This window comes from Callithrix jacchus, chromosome 12 (genome assembly GCF_049354715.1).
Source record: "Callithrix jacchus isolate 240 chromosome 12, calJac240_pri, whole genome shotgun sequence".
Lineage (NCBI taxonomy): Eukaryota > Metazoa > Chordata > Mammalia > Primates > Cebidae > Callithrix > Callithrix jacchus.
This window is the reverse complement of record NC_133513.1, coordinates 21,768,562-21,783,814: the sequence shown is the minus strand read 5'-3', so window position 1 is coordinate 21,783,814 and position 15,253 is coordinate 21,768,562. Positions and strand designations below refer to the sequence as shown.

Below are 15,253 nucleotides of genomic sequence, written 5' to 3'. Positions count from 1 at the left end.
CCACAGATTAATCTGGCCAGCCTCTCCTAGTTATTAACTACCTAGATTGCAGACTACACCTACCACTATTCCTCAGTGCTGTCCTTTTACCGAAGGGGAAAATTGTGCTATTTATATTTATTAAGTGCCTATATCATGAAAGCTACTGTCCTCCAATGTGTTTCTCTCTTTGTCCAAGGGAAAAATTGTGAACCGCCAAGAGCTTATTAATGACAGTACCAACCAACAGGAACTCAACCGTGTCATAAAACAGCACCTTACAGATTTTGTTTTCGAATACAATAGTGAGGTCAGTGATAAAGGGTCCCCGGAAGAAGGGGAGCTGGGACCACCGTGTGTGCTTAGAATGACATATTTTCCTGGTCATTTCAGAACAAGGATCTGATTTACGAGTTGCACATCATGAATCACATGCTGCTCTTTGTCTCGAAAAGCTCTGAGTCGTATGGTATCATAATTCAGCATTACAGGCTGGCATCAAAGGAATTCCAAAACAAGGTTGGTAGAGTGCGCCATTGCTCTTTGGGACTCCTGGATGAGGATCTGAGACCTGCAGACCCTGAGCCCATTTGCCTGCCCTGCCTATTATAAATTGAATCAGGAAAGATTGGCATGTGCAATTGCCTGCCAGTTTTCGGATTTGCATGTCAATGCCACATATTATTTACTATTTAATTTGAAATATGCCTCCTCCATTTTTCCTGCCCAGTGTCTCTTCCATGCCAAATCTACCCTCCCTCGCTTGTCTGTATAATAAGTCTACTCTGAGAACATGAAGGTTTGCCTGCTTTTCTAATGGACCACTAAGTGGACTCTGTATCTTAAGAGTAGGATCATTTGGCCCGGAAATGGGAGGAGGAAAGGCCACTACTGTCTGAGGTCAGGGAACGTGAAAGCCTGAAGGCGGGAAGCAGCACACATTGTCTGGCAAGTAATTGCTAAGATTCTGGGCTTTAACATTGTACAGACCCAAGTTCAAATTCTCTTTCTCTGGCAAACTACACTGTCTTAGTTGAGTTTCCTAACTCCATGCTGATGTATCATGTATGAGATGGACAGTTGTGTAAGAATTAGAAAATGTATATGTAAAGCAATGAGCTTTACAATCAATGGTGCTTCTTATTACCATCACCCCATTAGAAACAAATGTTGCCCCTAAGCGCTATTCCTGTATTTAATGTAGTTAGTAACACCTGAACTATCGAAGCTATTTGATTTATTTTTCTATTCCTCTTTATAGGAAGTATAATCGTGGCAGTTTCTTTCTCTTTTGAAAAAAAATTATTCTGAAATTAAATAAAACAATTAAAAACTTTGTTACCTAAAGTAAAGAAAGCCACTGGAGGATAGCATATGTAATGTTCATGCTACATCCCACCACGTCATTTTCAAAGAAGATGGTTTGAATCACAGAAATAATTCCTCTTGTTAAATATATTTCTTGGACTCTTTCTTCCAATTTTACGCTAAGATTTTGGATGTAGTTAAATTGGCTGCAACCTGATTGCTTTCTCTCTATTTCTCCTATTTTATAGCAGTCAATGCTTAGCCACTGTTTTCTTCTATTTTTTTTTAACTCAATCTTCCTGGAATTTACTTTGGCTTATATCAGAAGATGAAGTTCTAAGCTGCAGTCACCCTAGTGAGTTTCCAGAATGCCTTTTATTGATTGTGATCCATTTCCCAGCCAACAATAAACAGTTGAATTAGTACTGTTTCAACAGATCGCACCTCTTATCTTGTTCACCTCTGTGCTCCAGTGTCAATGGAAGGTAGCAAATATTTGTTGAAAGTACGCGAGGATGGTTTTAATATGTTTGCTTTGTTTTTCAATTTCTCTGGCACCTAAAAGAGTAGCACACAGTGGGGACTTTAATCTGATGAATGAATGACCTGAAAGTATCTGACTCTAGGTGGCTGTGGTGGCCTCTAACTCATCTCCTTGCTTCCACTTTTGCTTTTTCTCTGCAGCCAGAATGACCTTCTAAACATTATTATCATGTCACTTTCTAGCTTACCATCCTTCGGTGGCCCTCTGTTATGTTCAGACTCAACCCAAGCTCTTTACTGGACCTCGTCTTCAGCAGTCTCTGACCGTGTCTCCTTCATCTCTCTCCTTCATGGTGCTGAATCTGTTACTGGAGAGGGGTCTTGATCCAGACCCTAAGAGAGGGTTCTGGGATCTTGTGCAAGAAAGAATTCAGGGCCAGTCTGTAAAGTGAAAGCAAGTTTATTAGGAAAGTAAAGGAATAAAGAACGGCTATTCCCTAGACAGAGCAGCCCCGAGGGGTGCTGGTTGTCATTTTTATGCTAAACAAGAAGTGGATTTTTCATGGTTCCCCTTTTTAGACCATATGGGGTAACTTCCTGACATTGCCATGGCATTTGTGAACTGTCATGGTGCTGGTGGGAGTGTAGCAGTGAGGATGACCAGAGGTCACTCTCATGGCCATCTTTGTTTTGGTGGGTTTTGGCCGGCTTCTTCCCTGCAACCTGTTTTGTCAGCAATGTCTTTATGACCTGTATCTTGTACCTACCTCCTATCTCATTCCATGACTAAGAATGCCTAAACCGTCTGGGAAAGCAGCCCTGTAGGTCTCAGCCTCATTTTACCCAGCCTCTATTTAAGATGGAGTTGCTCTGGTTCAAATGCCTCTGACAAAGCCACACTGACCTCTCTTTTCTATTCCCAGAACACTCGGGTATTTGTTTTGTCCCCAGGCCTTTGCACTGGCAGTTTCCACCACCCAGAATACTGTTCTGTGACTTGTTACTATCAACTGCGTCCCAGCTGAAATATGACCTCCTCAGGTTCTCCTCCTGACCACCCTACCTAATCCAGAGCCCCTACCTTACCCCATCTGGGCAGTTACTTTCTATCACATTGCCCTGTTTTATTGTCTAATAGGCTCTCGTTGCTGTTTGATTTTATGAGTTCATTCATTCTTTAGTTGTCTATCTTCTCCACTAGAACATAAGCTCCCTGAGGGCAGGGATTTTGTCTGCTTCGGGCAGGGTTGTGTCCTCAATGCTTAGCAAAAGTTCACACATACTAGGCACTCCATGAATGTTTGTTGATGAATGAGTGAATGAAGTCATACATTTTCTTGATAGAATAATTTTGAATAATAATTGTCACATATTAAACACCTTCTACCTGCCAGTCCCTGAACTAAGCCTTTCCATACATTGTCCTGTTTAATTCTCACAGCAACCCTAGAAGATAGGCACTATTATAATCATTTTACAGATAGGGAAACTGATGAAACAGTTTGAAGGAAAATGAAAGCCCAGGGCTTTCTGACTTCCTGAAGTTGTGTGGATGGAGCACAGCACAAGGAGGCTGCTGCCTCCTGTGCGTTTGGTGCAGAGCTGCACCTGCCTTTGCTGTGTTTTGCAGAGGTGCTCCACAGACCCTACCATGTGCATACCCTTAGTCCACAGCATTCCAACAGTTTTTCTCCATTGGCAAAGGATACAGAGAGGTAAGGGTTTCGTTTACTTTGCCAGATCCTTTTCATCCTTGTGGATGCAGATGAACCCAGAAACGGACGTGTCTTCGAGTACTTCCGGGTCACAGAGGTTGATATCCCCTCTGTCCAAATCCTAAATTTGAGCTCTGATGCCAGGTACAAAATGCCTTCAGATGAGATAACCTATGAAAACCTCAAGAAATTTGGTCACAGCTTCCTGAGTAAAAATGCCAAGGTAGGTTTGTTCTGGGACAAGGTATATCCAGAACCTCAAAATCATCTCCTTCTTGTAATTTCGGTGGCTTTGATAATTCTCCTCACCTGTATGTGGAGGCAGAATAAAGATCAACTTTGTGGCTCGATGTGGGGAAATCCCTCATCTCCCCACCTCAAATCTATCCAACTTCTGACCTAACCTAAGCCTTTAATTCCTCCACTCATTCTCAGTTGTAAAGTGGAGGCATTTCCTTTGCAGGAATTTGCAAGGCACTCGGTAGGTTTAACTTGCCATCTCAAAGGAGACTTTTCTTCTCATATTAGCTCCAATGTGAAAGATCTACTTGGTCCAAGGGTAGATGATTGCTTTGAGGAGGAGAAGGGGGATGAAGCCACAGGGCAATCAGGATTTGGCCTAAAAAGCTTTAAGAACCTTTTGGTTGGATGTGGCTAGAAGGGGGCTAGTCTATTTCACTGACAGGGAGGAAAGGCCGCAGAAACACATGGAACACATCGTCACCCACTGTCTGTGTCTCCACAGCTACTCTGTGGAGTCAGGTAACCACATTATTTATTTTCCAAATTGGGACATAATGGGAGTAAAGGAGGAATTTAAAAATATATATTCTAGAATGGGCTGGGTGTGGTGGTTCATGCCTATAATCCCAGCACTTTGCAAGGCCGAAGTAAGAGAATCGCTTGAGTCCAGGAGTTCGAGACCAATCTGGCCAACATAGCAAGTTCCCATCTCAAGAAAAAATTTAAAAATTAGCCAGGCATGGTGGTATGCATCTGTAGTCTCAGCTACTTGGGAGGCTGAGGCAGGAGAATTGCTTGAGCCCAGGAGATCAAGGCTGCAGTGAGCTATGATCACACCACTGTACTCCAGCCTGGGCCACAGAGGAAGACCCTGTCTCAAAAAAAAAAAAAAAAAATTATGGAACAACAGAAGTACATTGAGACTCTGCAGACAAACCCAAATGATGGTCGGCTTAACTATGAGTCTTCTACTGCCTTCTGTTCATTCCCCTAGAGACACAGTTGCCCCTGCAGCCTTTCTCTGCGGAACCTGTCTTGTGTGTACAGCATTTTCATGGGGCCAAGCGGTGAGGCTGCTGTCCTTCTTGCCACTTCCAACCCATTTCTCCTTCTTCCACCTTCAGAAACCCCCAATGCCTTGGATCCCATGCTCTTTCGCTTTAGACCCTGTGCTTCCCCCACCTCGTTGCTGTCATTTGACTACCTCCCTTCACTCTCTGAGGACTTAAGCTCCTGATGGCAGCCTTTCTCCAAGTCCCAACTCTGCCATCATTTCCAGAGATGTCAGTGTCCATAACACTCATCTCTCTTCTCCAGTAGTTGGTGTGTCCATGCCATGTCAGCTCCCCATTCTCATGGCCACAATCTGGAGATTGCAGCACCTCTCAATGCCTGACTTTCCCCTCCAGGACACACACGGCTCCGATTCCTCACCATTCTCATTGCCTCCAACCTCCTGACCTTGTGATTCACCTGCCTCCAACCTCTTGACCTCATGATTCACCTGCCTCGGCCTCCCAAAGTGCTGGGATACAGGCCTGAGCCACTGTGCCCGGTTTAAAGCTTCTTTTTGTAAAATCTGAGACTCCATCCCAGTTCAAAGCTTTGTCTGCTCCTTAGTCCCCTGATCCCATTTCTCTTTAGTGCTCACTCTGTGAACTTGCATTATATCATTCATTGCTCTAATGATGATTCTTTTAACTCCTTTATCCCCTCCATCTTCCACCTCCTCTACACCCCATAGTACTCACCAGGCAAAGTTCCAACTCTAGCTGAACTCCCTTCACTTCCCTGCTTCCAGACCAATATCACCGTGACACTGGCTGGCTTCATAGAGTTGCAAACCAACCTCCCGTGGACTCTGAGAAATGTCCTGGCATCCATATGGAAATTTCTGTTAGCGTGTTCATTTTTAAATCTCAGAGTCTCTCTATCCTCGTACCCCATTCCCAGTCACTCTCAGCTGAGTTCTCTACCACTAGATCACTAAGAAAATAGATGTCTTCACATTGGGGCCTCCTCGCTTTCCATCACCACATCTAAAATCCTACCTGGAATACTACCCATCCCCTCTTCCTTGCATTTAGATCTGAGGTCTCCCTCTCAAAAGCCAACACATCTTCTTGTGCTGTTAGAGCAGAAGTGGCTCCTCTATGAGATCTATGACATCTACCTGATCCAACCCATTCCCAATTCCCCACAATTGTCACCATTTTCTATCTTCCATGCCCCAGGGTTGCCCCATTTCTACTCCCATTGAAAATACCTTTAAGTTCTTTCCAGAGGCTGGAGGGGGGGCTGTGAGGGAGGACACTGCGGGAGAAGGGACTGTGAGCCAGACAGAGGCTGCACAGCAAGGGCCTCATAAGCATATTAAGAATCTAGTTTCCTAAGAGCAATGAGAAGCTAGATTTGCATAGTGGAAACAGAGCCCTGCTTGTAGACAATAAAGGTGTGGGAGGATTGGAAGGAGACATAGGGAGAACATCTGGAGTCTCTTCTGGAAATTGACATGAGAGATAGAGGCTACCTGGATTTGGTCAGCAACAGCGCAGATGGAGGAAAGGATGTGGATTCAGTAGCCATTCAGGAGGCAAAGGTTGTAGATAAAAAATATGTTTTGAGATTTCCAACCCTTACTTCAAAGAGAGGAAAAAGCTGAGCTCATTTTTTATTCATTCATTTGCAAAACATTTATTGAGGATCTACTATGTACCAGGCAGTGGATACTCAATAGTGAGGAAAGAAAAATCTCTTACGAACTTCTGTCTAGTGCGGTAGAGACACATTAATCAAATGATCAGAAAAATAAATATAAAGAGCAAAAGTGCGTAAGTGATACAGAAAAAGTGCCGAGTATTCTAAGAATTTATGGCAGCAAGTCCTCATCTAGACCAGAGGCGCATCAAGGAAGTCCTCCCTTGGGTCATTTTGAAGCATACATTTTGAGTTACCCAGGTGAAGAAGGGAGGGTAGGAATCAGGAGTGGGGGAGGCCTGCCAGGCAGAGGGAATGGCATTAACAAAGGCCTGAGCTGGAGGAACGTTGGCCATTTGGATAAGCTGAAGACCAACATGGCTGAGGAAAAAAAAGAAAAGACTTTCTTTATTGCAGGAACCAGTCAGAGTGTGATCAAGGTTTTATACATCGTGTAAATGGTCTTGGTCTTGATTCTTAGCATACCTGAGGACAACTAATTTTGTTTTTGTGCTAGAGTCTTGCTTTGTCAACCAGGCTGGAGTGCCGTAGCACAATCTTGGCTCACTGCAACCTCCACCTCCCAAGTTCAAACAATTCTCTTGCCTCAACTTCCCGAGTAGCTGGGATTACAGGCACATGCCATCACACCCCACTAATTCTTGTTTTTTTTTTTTTTTTAATTGGCAGAGATGGAGTTTCACCAAGTTGGCCAGGCTAGTTTCAAACTCCCGACCTCGTGATCCGCCTGCGCCAGCCTCCCAAAATGCTGGGATATAGGCATGAGCCACCATACGCAGTTTAGAGCTTCTTTTTATGAAATCTGATAATCCATCCCAGTTTGAAGCTCTGTCTGCTCCTTAGTCCTCTGATCCCAGTTTGCCCTGAAGCATCCAGGGTTGACATCAAGCTTATGATCCAGCTCAGTATTTTAAAATCTTTCCTAAGGCTTTTGTGGAAAAAAAAAAACGCAAGAAAATCTTTAGTTGTTTCTAATCAGGGTGGGGAGCCTTACAACTTTGAATCCCTTTTGAAGATTCTTAAGCCTCTCAAATATGCTTCCTAGAAACATCAATCCAGTGAAGAGATTCCAAAAGATTGGGACCAGGGACTGGTTAAACAGCTCGTGGGGAAGAACTTCAACACAGTCGTCTTTGACAAAGAAAAGGATGTGTTTGTGATGTTCTGTGAGTACCTCGAGAGCAGCTGGGAGGCAATGGGTGCCAACATTGTTTCCAGTGTTTCTCCTGAATTCTTGGACCCTGAAATCTCCAAGACCCGTCAATGCACCATGCCAAGGATGGTCTTCAGATACCCAGAGAGATGGGCTCAAGATGCTATCAGGAACAATGAAACTCTGTCCCCAAAAATCTAATTCTTAGAATGTATGCAATGCCTTCCACATAACCCAGGCCTGCCGCCATTTGTAAAAGCAAGAGTGCCCATGGCTGACAAAGCTTGATTGGGTGCTGTAGTGTGCTGGGCTTCATTTTAAGCCATTGCATACATTACCCCATTTAATCCTTACCACATCCTTTTGAAAGTAGCTACTGTTATTGCTCTGACTCTGCAGATGACTAGAGTCTCTAGGAGGTGAAGAAATTTTTCCTTTATCCAGTAAGTGCCATCACTGGGATTTAAACGATTCTGATTCTAGCACCCATACTCTTAACTGCTGAACAGGAGTTCTTTGTCTCTGGCTTTAGATGACTTATCAAATGGCCCCTATGAGGTAGGGACCCCAATCCTTCATGTACAGTACTTAGCACAGTGTCTGGTATATTGTGAGCACTTGATAATATATATATTTTTTAATTGAGACGGAGTTTCGCTCTTGTTACCCAGGCTGGAGTGCAATGGCATGATCTCGGCTCACCGCAACCTCCACCTCCTGGGTTCAGGCAATTCTCCTGCCTCAGCCTCCTGAGTAGCTGGGATTACAGGCACGCGCCACCATGCCCAGCTAATTTTTTGTATTTTCAGTAGTATTTTTGTATTTCTATTATTATAATCACTTCTAGCTGAACAGGATTTCTTTGCTTCTGACTTTAGATGACTTATCAAATGGCCCCTATGAGGTAGGGACCCCAGTCTTTCTTTTTTTTTTTTTAATTTTTTATTGGATTTTAGGTTTTGGGGTACATGAGCAGAGCATGCAAGACAGTTGCGTAGGTACACACATGGCAGTGTGCTTTGCTTTCCTTTTCCCCTTCACCCACGTTTGGCATTTCTCCCCAGGCTATCCCTCCCCACCTCCCCCTCCCACTGGCCCTCCCCTTTCCCCCCAATAGACCCAGTGTGTAGTGCTCCCCTCCCTGTGTCCATGTGTTCTCATTTTTCATCACCCGCCTATGAGTGAGAATATGCGGTGTTTCATTTTCTGTTCTTGTGTCAGTTTGCTGAGGATGATGTTCTCCAGATTCATCCATGTCCTTACAAACGACACAAACTCATCATTTCTGATTGCTGCATAATATTCCATGGTGTATATGTGCCCCAGTCCTTCATGTACAGTACTTAGCACCATGTCTGGCATACTGTGAGCACTTGATAAATGTCAATTGCTGTTGTCATTCCTATTGCTATAATTACTTCTAGGGCTTACCTAAGGACTTTTGCCCTTTTCCCACTGTTTCTGATTTGTGTGTAACAGACAAAGCCAGAGACGTTCTCTCCCACCCTGAGACACAGAGAAAGGTGATACGGAAGTTCCTTCAGACATCTCTTTTATTTTAACATTTAATGCACACTTACAATGAGCCAGGCACGAATTTGCTGTTGACACACCTGCTCTAACGAGCTGTGTAACAACAAGTTTGTGAGGAAGTTATGGTGGTTGTCGCCACGTTACAGATCAGGGAACACCACCTCAGAGACGTTAATGGCCTTACCCTAGGTCACACAGTAAGTTGCAAGGCAAGAAGTTTAAAACAAGCTCTGATGCCATTACCGCCTTGAGGGTGAGACAAGGGTTACACTGCATCATACAGGCCTTTTACAATCACTCTGAAATGGACTGTTACTCACAGAGTGAGGCACTTAAGGTCTGTGGCTGAATCACCCAGATCCGCTGCCTTTAAATGAGAGGTTAGATGCAGCTGTTCTGTACTTTCATGACACCCAGAGTTATGAGACTGCCCATTTCATTCTGATAAAAGGCAAAAGCAGCTTCATTTTCTTGGAAGTAGGACCATGGGATTCACCCCCTGGGGCTGCAGCCATTATGCCCCCTCCTGTTCTGAACTAGGACCCACTGAGTGCTAGGGATCTGCCAGAGATGCTGCATGCAGGGTGGATGGCCGTGGAGAAACTTGGCTTGTAAACGGGGGATGATCATCCAAAGGTGGTGTGTCTGGGGGCTTTTGAGGCCACTTCTCTTACAGAGCTAGAAACTGAGCCTTGATCTCTATTAGAAGCACAAGCAGGTAAGGTTTGCTCTCCCTTGGGTTGGAGCTGTTCTCTGGTTTCCAGAGGGCCAGGAGCCTGGACCACACTCAGAGACCAAAGAACTATCCACAAGAAAGTTCAGTGTCCCCTATCCAAGAGTAGTTATGCCTGTTACATTTCTTGAGGATGTTCTCTTCTGCTGAATTATACAGGTAAAATTACATGACATGTAATTACATATACATGACAAGGCACAACATAATGTCTATGTTATATCCATGTTATGCTGTATTAATGTAATGTTATGTTATGTTATGTCATATTAATTCCTACCTGTGGTATAGTGGTCACACATCAAAGCAGCCTCTTTTTAATCCCCACATCTTCTGCTTCATTACTCTGGTTTGAAAAGTACAATTACTATATAACTTTGGGCAAGTACCTTAACCTCTATTGTGGAAAATCCCTGTGCTATAACGCATATGCACACACAAACACACACCCACCCACACATGCACACTTTTTGGCAGAGTGTAAAAAGTAATCTCGCATAAATATTGTTGTTGGCTTTCTTCTTCTACTAGAGTGGAACACTATGTTAAAAGAAAGGAATTCAAAAAAAAGAGAGAGAGAGAAAGCAAACTGGGCACAGTGGCACAGGCCTGTGGTCGCAGCAATTCAGGAATCTGACATGGGAGCATCGCTTGAACCCAGGAGTTTGAGTTTGAGCTCTACCTGGGCAACATAGCAAGTCCTTGCCTCTAAAAGGAAAACAAAAATTAGAAAAAAAAATGAACACACTAAAGTGTTAGTATTTGGGTGGAAGAGGGCTAAGACTTTTTTTTTTTTTTGAGATGGAATCTCGCTCTGTCCCCAGGCTAGAGTACAGTGGCGTGATCTTAGCTCACTGCAACCTCCGCCTCCCGGATTCAAGTGAGTCTCCTGCCCCGGCCTCCTGAGTAACTGGGATTACAGGCACATGCCACCACGCCTGGCTAATTTTTGTATTTGTAGTAGAGACAGGGTTTCACCATGTCGATCAGGCTGGTCTCAAACTCCTGATCTCATGATCCACCTGCCTTGGCCTCCCAAAGTGCTGGGATTACAGGCATGAGCTGCTGTACTTGGCCTATCAAGTAACAATCGCGTACTATGGCATAACATAATATATATGCCATAACATATATGCCATACATATTATGTTATGCCATAGTATGGCTGAATGTAAATGTACAAATAACCTAATATATGATTAAAACAAAGAGGGAGTACCATTGGCCAAACAGCAGGACCACATGTGTGGGGTGGCGCCAGCTTTCAGGGTCTTCACCATTGCGAGGCTGAACCACTGTCCTTCTCTTCCAGATGCGCCCTGGTCTAAAAAGTGCAAGATGCTGTTCCCGCTGTTGGAGGAACTGGGCAGAAAGTATCAAAACCACTCCACAGTCATCATTGCCAAGAGCGACATCACAGCAAATGACATTCAGCTGATGTACCTGGACCGGTACCCATTCTACAGGCTGTTTCCCACCAACTCTCAACAAGTGAGGAGCTCTTGGGATGCGCAGTCTTATGTTGTCATCAGGGACTCAGCTTCTCCCTACCTCTAGCTGCACTTTCTACCAAACCAGTTCTATTCTTAGCTGCCGCCACTATTCGCCCTCTCACATTCAAGCTCAAAGAATAATTTCCAGTAGTTTGCACGAAAGCCCTGAGACTCACTATCATTGGATGTAGCTTGCATATCCCTGACCCAATCACTGTGGCCAAGTGGATGTGGGTGTTTTGATGGGTATGCCTGGTTTATATGCTTCCCACTAGTATTGGGGTTGAGCTCTACCCTAACTATATGACGTAAGATGGGAGGAATCGGGCCGGGCGCGGTGGCTCACGCCTGTAATCCCAGCACTTTGGGAGGCCGAGGCTGGTGGATCACGAGGTCAAGAGATCGAGACCATCCTGGTCAACATGGTGAAACCCCGTCTCTACTAAAAATACAAAAAATTAGCAGGGCATGGTGGCGCGTGCCTGTAATCCAAGCTACTCAGGAGGCTGAGGCAGGAGAATTGCCTGAACCCAGGAGGCGGAGGTTGCAGTGAGCCGAGGTCGCGCCATTGCACTCCAGCCTGAGGCCTGGGTAACAAGAGCGAAACTCCGTCTCAAAAAAAAAAAAAAGATGGGAGGAATCTCCATGGGAATATTGGATGTGGGGGATTACCAGGTGAAGGAAAAAATACATGCTAGAGATGAACAACGTCATTTCCATGTTGGGATTACAGTCATTAACCATAACCAGTGTTGACAGAACCCACTCTCCATGCCATGTCCGTGTATGGGAAAGAGCATCAGTCAAAAACAATATGAGCCCAGGTTCCTGCTCCTTAGAAGAGTATGGATGAATGTAATTGAAGCTGAGGGGGAGGAAAAGATTGTGGAAGGCAGATATGGCTGCGGGTCTCCATGCAGACCCAGGACTCCGGGGAGGGGTGGGGACTTACATCAGGTTAGAGGAGTGGCCATGCAGTACAGGTGGGAAGTGCAGTCTGAACAAACAGGTGGCCCCAGCACTGTGACAAGATGCCATCATGACCCACTCTTTGTTCAGACTGCACTGCAGAGGATGCATGTGGGGGAGGTGAGCAACAGGCGGGGCTGAGAGGACGAGGGTAAGATCATAATCTCGGATTATGCGAAAAGAAGTTTAGATGACCCACGAGCAGTAAGCAGCTTCTGAACTTTCCTAAAGAGGAAAGGGAATTTGTGATAACTGAGCACTGACCACATGCCAGATGCTTCTGAAAATAACTATTCTTCTTGTTATTATTGTCACTATTATGGTAACAGTAATAATAATAGTAATATGAAAACATAGAGTGCTCATCACGAACCAGGCACTGTTTTCAGTACTTCACATATACTACCTCATTTACTCCTTATAACAACCCTAGGAGGTAGGTACTACTTTATCTCCATATTACAGTTAGGAAAACTGAGTCAGAGAAATTCCGTAACCAGACCACAGTGCAGTAATGCAGCCAAAATTCAAGGCCTCCGTGTGTGGCTTTACAGCCCATGCTTTGATCCACTCCATAGCAACCCTATGATAGAAGGATTTTTATTATCCTTATCTTGGAACCATGGCACTGGAGGCTCAGAGAGGTTAAAGAACTGTATAACATACCCGGTTGTTGGGAATTTGACCCCGGGTTTACCTAGGTAGCAATCCTTGAGCATCTCTGGAAGAGGCTCCCATCCCGACCCTGTTCCATTTTCTTCCTAGGCTGTCCCGTATAAGGGAGAACATACTCTGAAGGGCTTCTCTGACTTCCTGGAAAGCCACATCAAAACCAGAATTGAGGATGAGGATGAGGTAAGGGGCAACAGAAACACCCTGGATTATTCTGCCCCACACAGAATCCCTAGAGACTCAAAGGGCAACAAAAGACTGTACTTGGAGTTCCAAAATCTCAGGAGATGGTGACTGGATTCTGTCCTCCGGCATTACTCTCCTGATGTATGGGACCACAGTCCCACTTCTCCTCTAGCCATGCCTTAGCAAGGCCCTCTGCTGGATGGTGCTGTCTGTATTAATCAGGACTTTGTGCTGCAAATTTCAGACACTACTCCTGGCTTTAAGCGACAATGGGAATTTATCCCATATAACTGGTAGAACATCAGGCGCGAGTGGATCCAGAACCCACACCTGCTTTCTGTCTTCCCATCTCTGTTCTCCTCTGTGTTATAGGTTTCATTCTCAAGTAGTCATTTCCCCACAAGGTTCAAAGATTACACCACAGCTCCAAACTAACATCTGCCCAGTATGGAAAGCAAGCATCTACTTTTTAGACGTCCCAGAAAATGTCCCGGACAGGGATCTCATTAGCTAAGATTCGTCACCTGCCCAGTCCTGGAGCTAGTGGTGCGGGAGCCACATCTATAGACTTAGAGCCTTTCGTTTCCCTAAAGATTCTCTTACCTGAAGGGTGAAACCACGGTTGGGCACTTTATCACCCAAACCAAATGAACCTTTAGCATCTGTGAAAACCCTACAGGCCAAAGACTGATTCTGGGCACTTTCAGAAAAAGTAGCCTTTACTGTTACAACCACAATGATCTTGCCTCTTTATTTCTTTCTCCCTTTCTTCCCTCCCTCCCTTCTACCTTCCACCTTTTCTTTCATAGCTATTGTCTGTTGAGCAAAATGAAGTGATAGAAGAGGAAGTGCTAGCTGAGGAAAAGGAGGTGCCTGCAATGAGGAAGGAGTTACCTGAACAGCAGTCGCCTGACCTGGAGAACGTGACCAAGCATGCGTCCAAGCTGGAAGAGCCAGCTGGGAAGAAGAGAACACCTGAGGAGGTGGTGGTGGTGGCGGCTAAGCCAAAGGGACCTCCAACTCAAAAGAAGAAACCAAAAGTCAAGGAAGAACTTTAGCTCCTCCAAGGAAACAAGGTGCCCAGTTTTGATTCCAATGAAAGCATATAGCATTGTGGAAGGATAGGTGGGGGCTGGATAATAAAGCCTCTGAATGTCCTTGGCTCTGTTTCACTCATGACCTCTTTTTCCTGGCTGGTGCTCTCTTAGAAGAACTGTTTGACCTGGAATTCAGGCAGGACTGCAAGGGGAGCCACAGTAGCAACATGCAACGAGTGTGTGTAACATTCATCTAGTTCTCACAACACCACTGAGCTGGGGCTCACTATTCCCATTTAACAGACGGGAAAACTGAGACACAGAGAGGTTAAGCAACCAGGTAGGATCACGAAGCTAGAAAGCTGTTGAGATGCAATCAACCCCAGGCAATCACACTCCGAAGACTGTGCACTTAATCACTATGCTACCATCTCCTACCAGGTTAGGTGTTCCCAGAGTTTGGCTAAGCCTTTCAAATGAGGTAGACTGATTGGCTTACACTGCATTTGGGCACAGTAAGAAAATGATCGAATCCCAAACCTGTCCCCAGACTTCCACATCTTAGTAAGTGGCCCATTCACTCAAGCAATCACGTCAGAATCATCATCAACTGCCTTTTCCTTCCTTCCTTCCTTCCTTCCTTCCTTCCTTCCTTCCTTCCTTCCTTCCTTCTTTTCCTTCTTTCTTTCTGTTTTTTTTTTTTTTTTTGAGACAGGGTCTCACTCTGTCACCCAGGCTGGAGTCCAGTGACATGAACATGGCTCACTGCAGCCTCAACCTCCTCGTCTCAAGTAATCCTCCTGTCTCAGCCCTGCGAGTAACTGAGACTGCAGGCATGCATCACCATGCCCAGCTAATTTTTGTATATTTCTGGGGAGATGAGGTTTCGCCATGTTGCCCAGGCTGCTTTCGAACTCCTGAGCTCAGGCAGTGCACCTGTCTTGACCTCCGAAAGTGCTGGGTTCTGCTGCCTTCTTTTACTACCGTAAAAGTAGCTTATCCATCCATGTGATCCCACCCACTTCCCTTCA

General features: G+C 45.0%; 1 protein-coding gene across 2 annotated transcripts in view; it reads left to right on the top strand.

The window, feature by feature from the left end:
- Window positions 1-14,346, top strand: part of PDILT (protein disulfide isomerase like, testis expressed) — a 45,946-nt gene extending 31,600 nt beyond the window's left edge. For both annotated transcript variants that reach the window (XM_078343931.1, XM_035267120.3), the window contains 7 exons: window positions 179-289; window positions 373-498; window positions 3,511-3,708; window positions 7,492-7,612; window positions 11,178-11,356; window positions 13,093-13,182; window positions 13,995-14,346. In XM_078343931.1, coding sequence (XP_078200057.1) covers window positions 179-289; window positions 373-498; window positions 3,511-3,708; window positions 7,492-7,612; window positions 11,178-11,356; window positions 13,093-13,182; window positions 13,995-14,243 — 1,074 coding nt within the window. In that variant the 3' untranslated portion in view covers window positions 14,244-14,346. The remainder of the gene's footprint in view (window positions 1-178; window positions 290-372; window positions 499-3,510; window positions 3,709-7,491; window positions 7,613-11,177; window positions 11,357-13,092; window positions 13,183-13,994) is intronic.
- The last annotated feature ends 907 nt before the right edge of the window (window positions 14,347-15,253 follow it).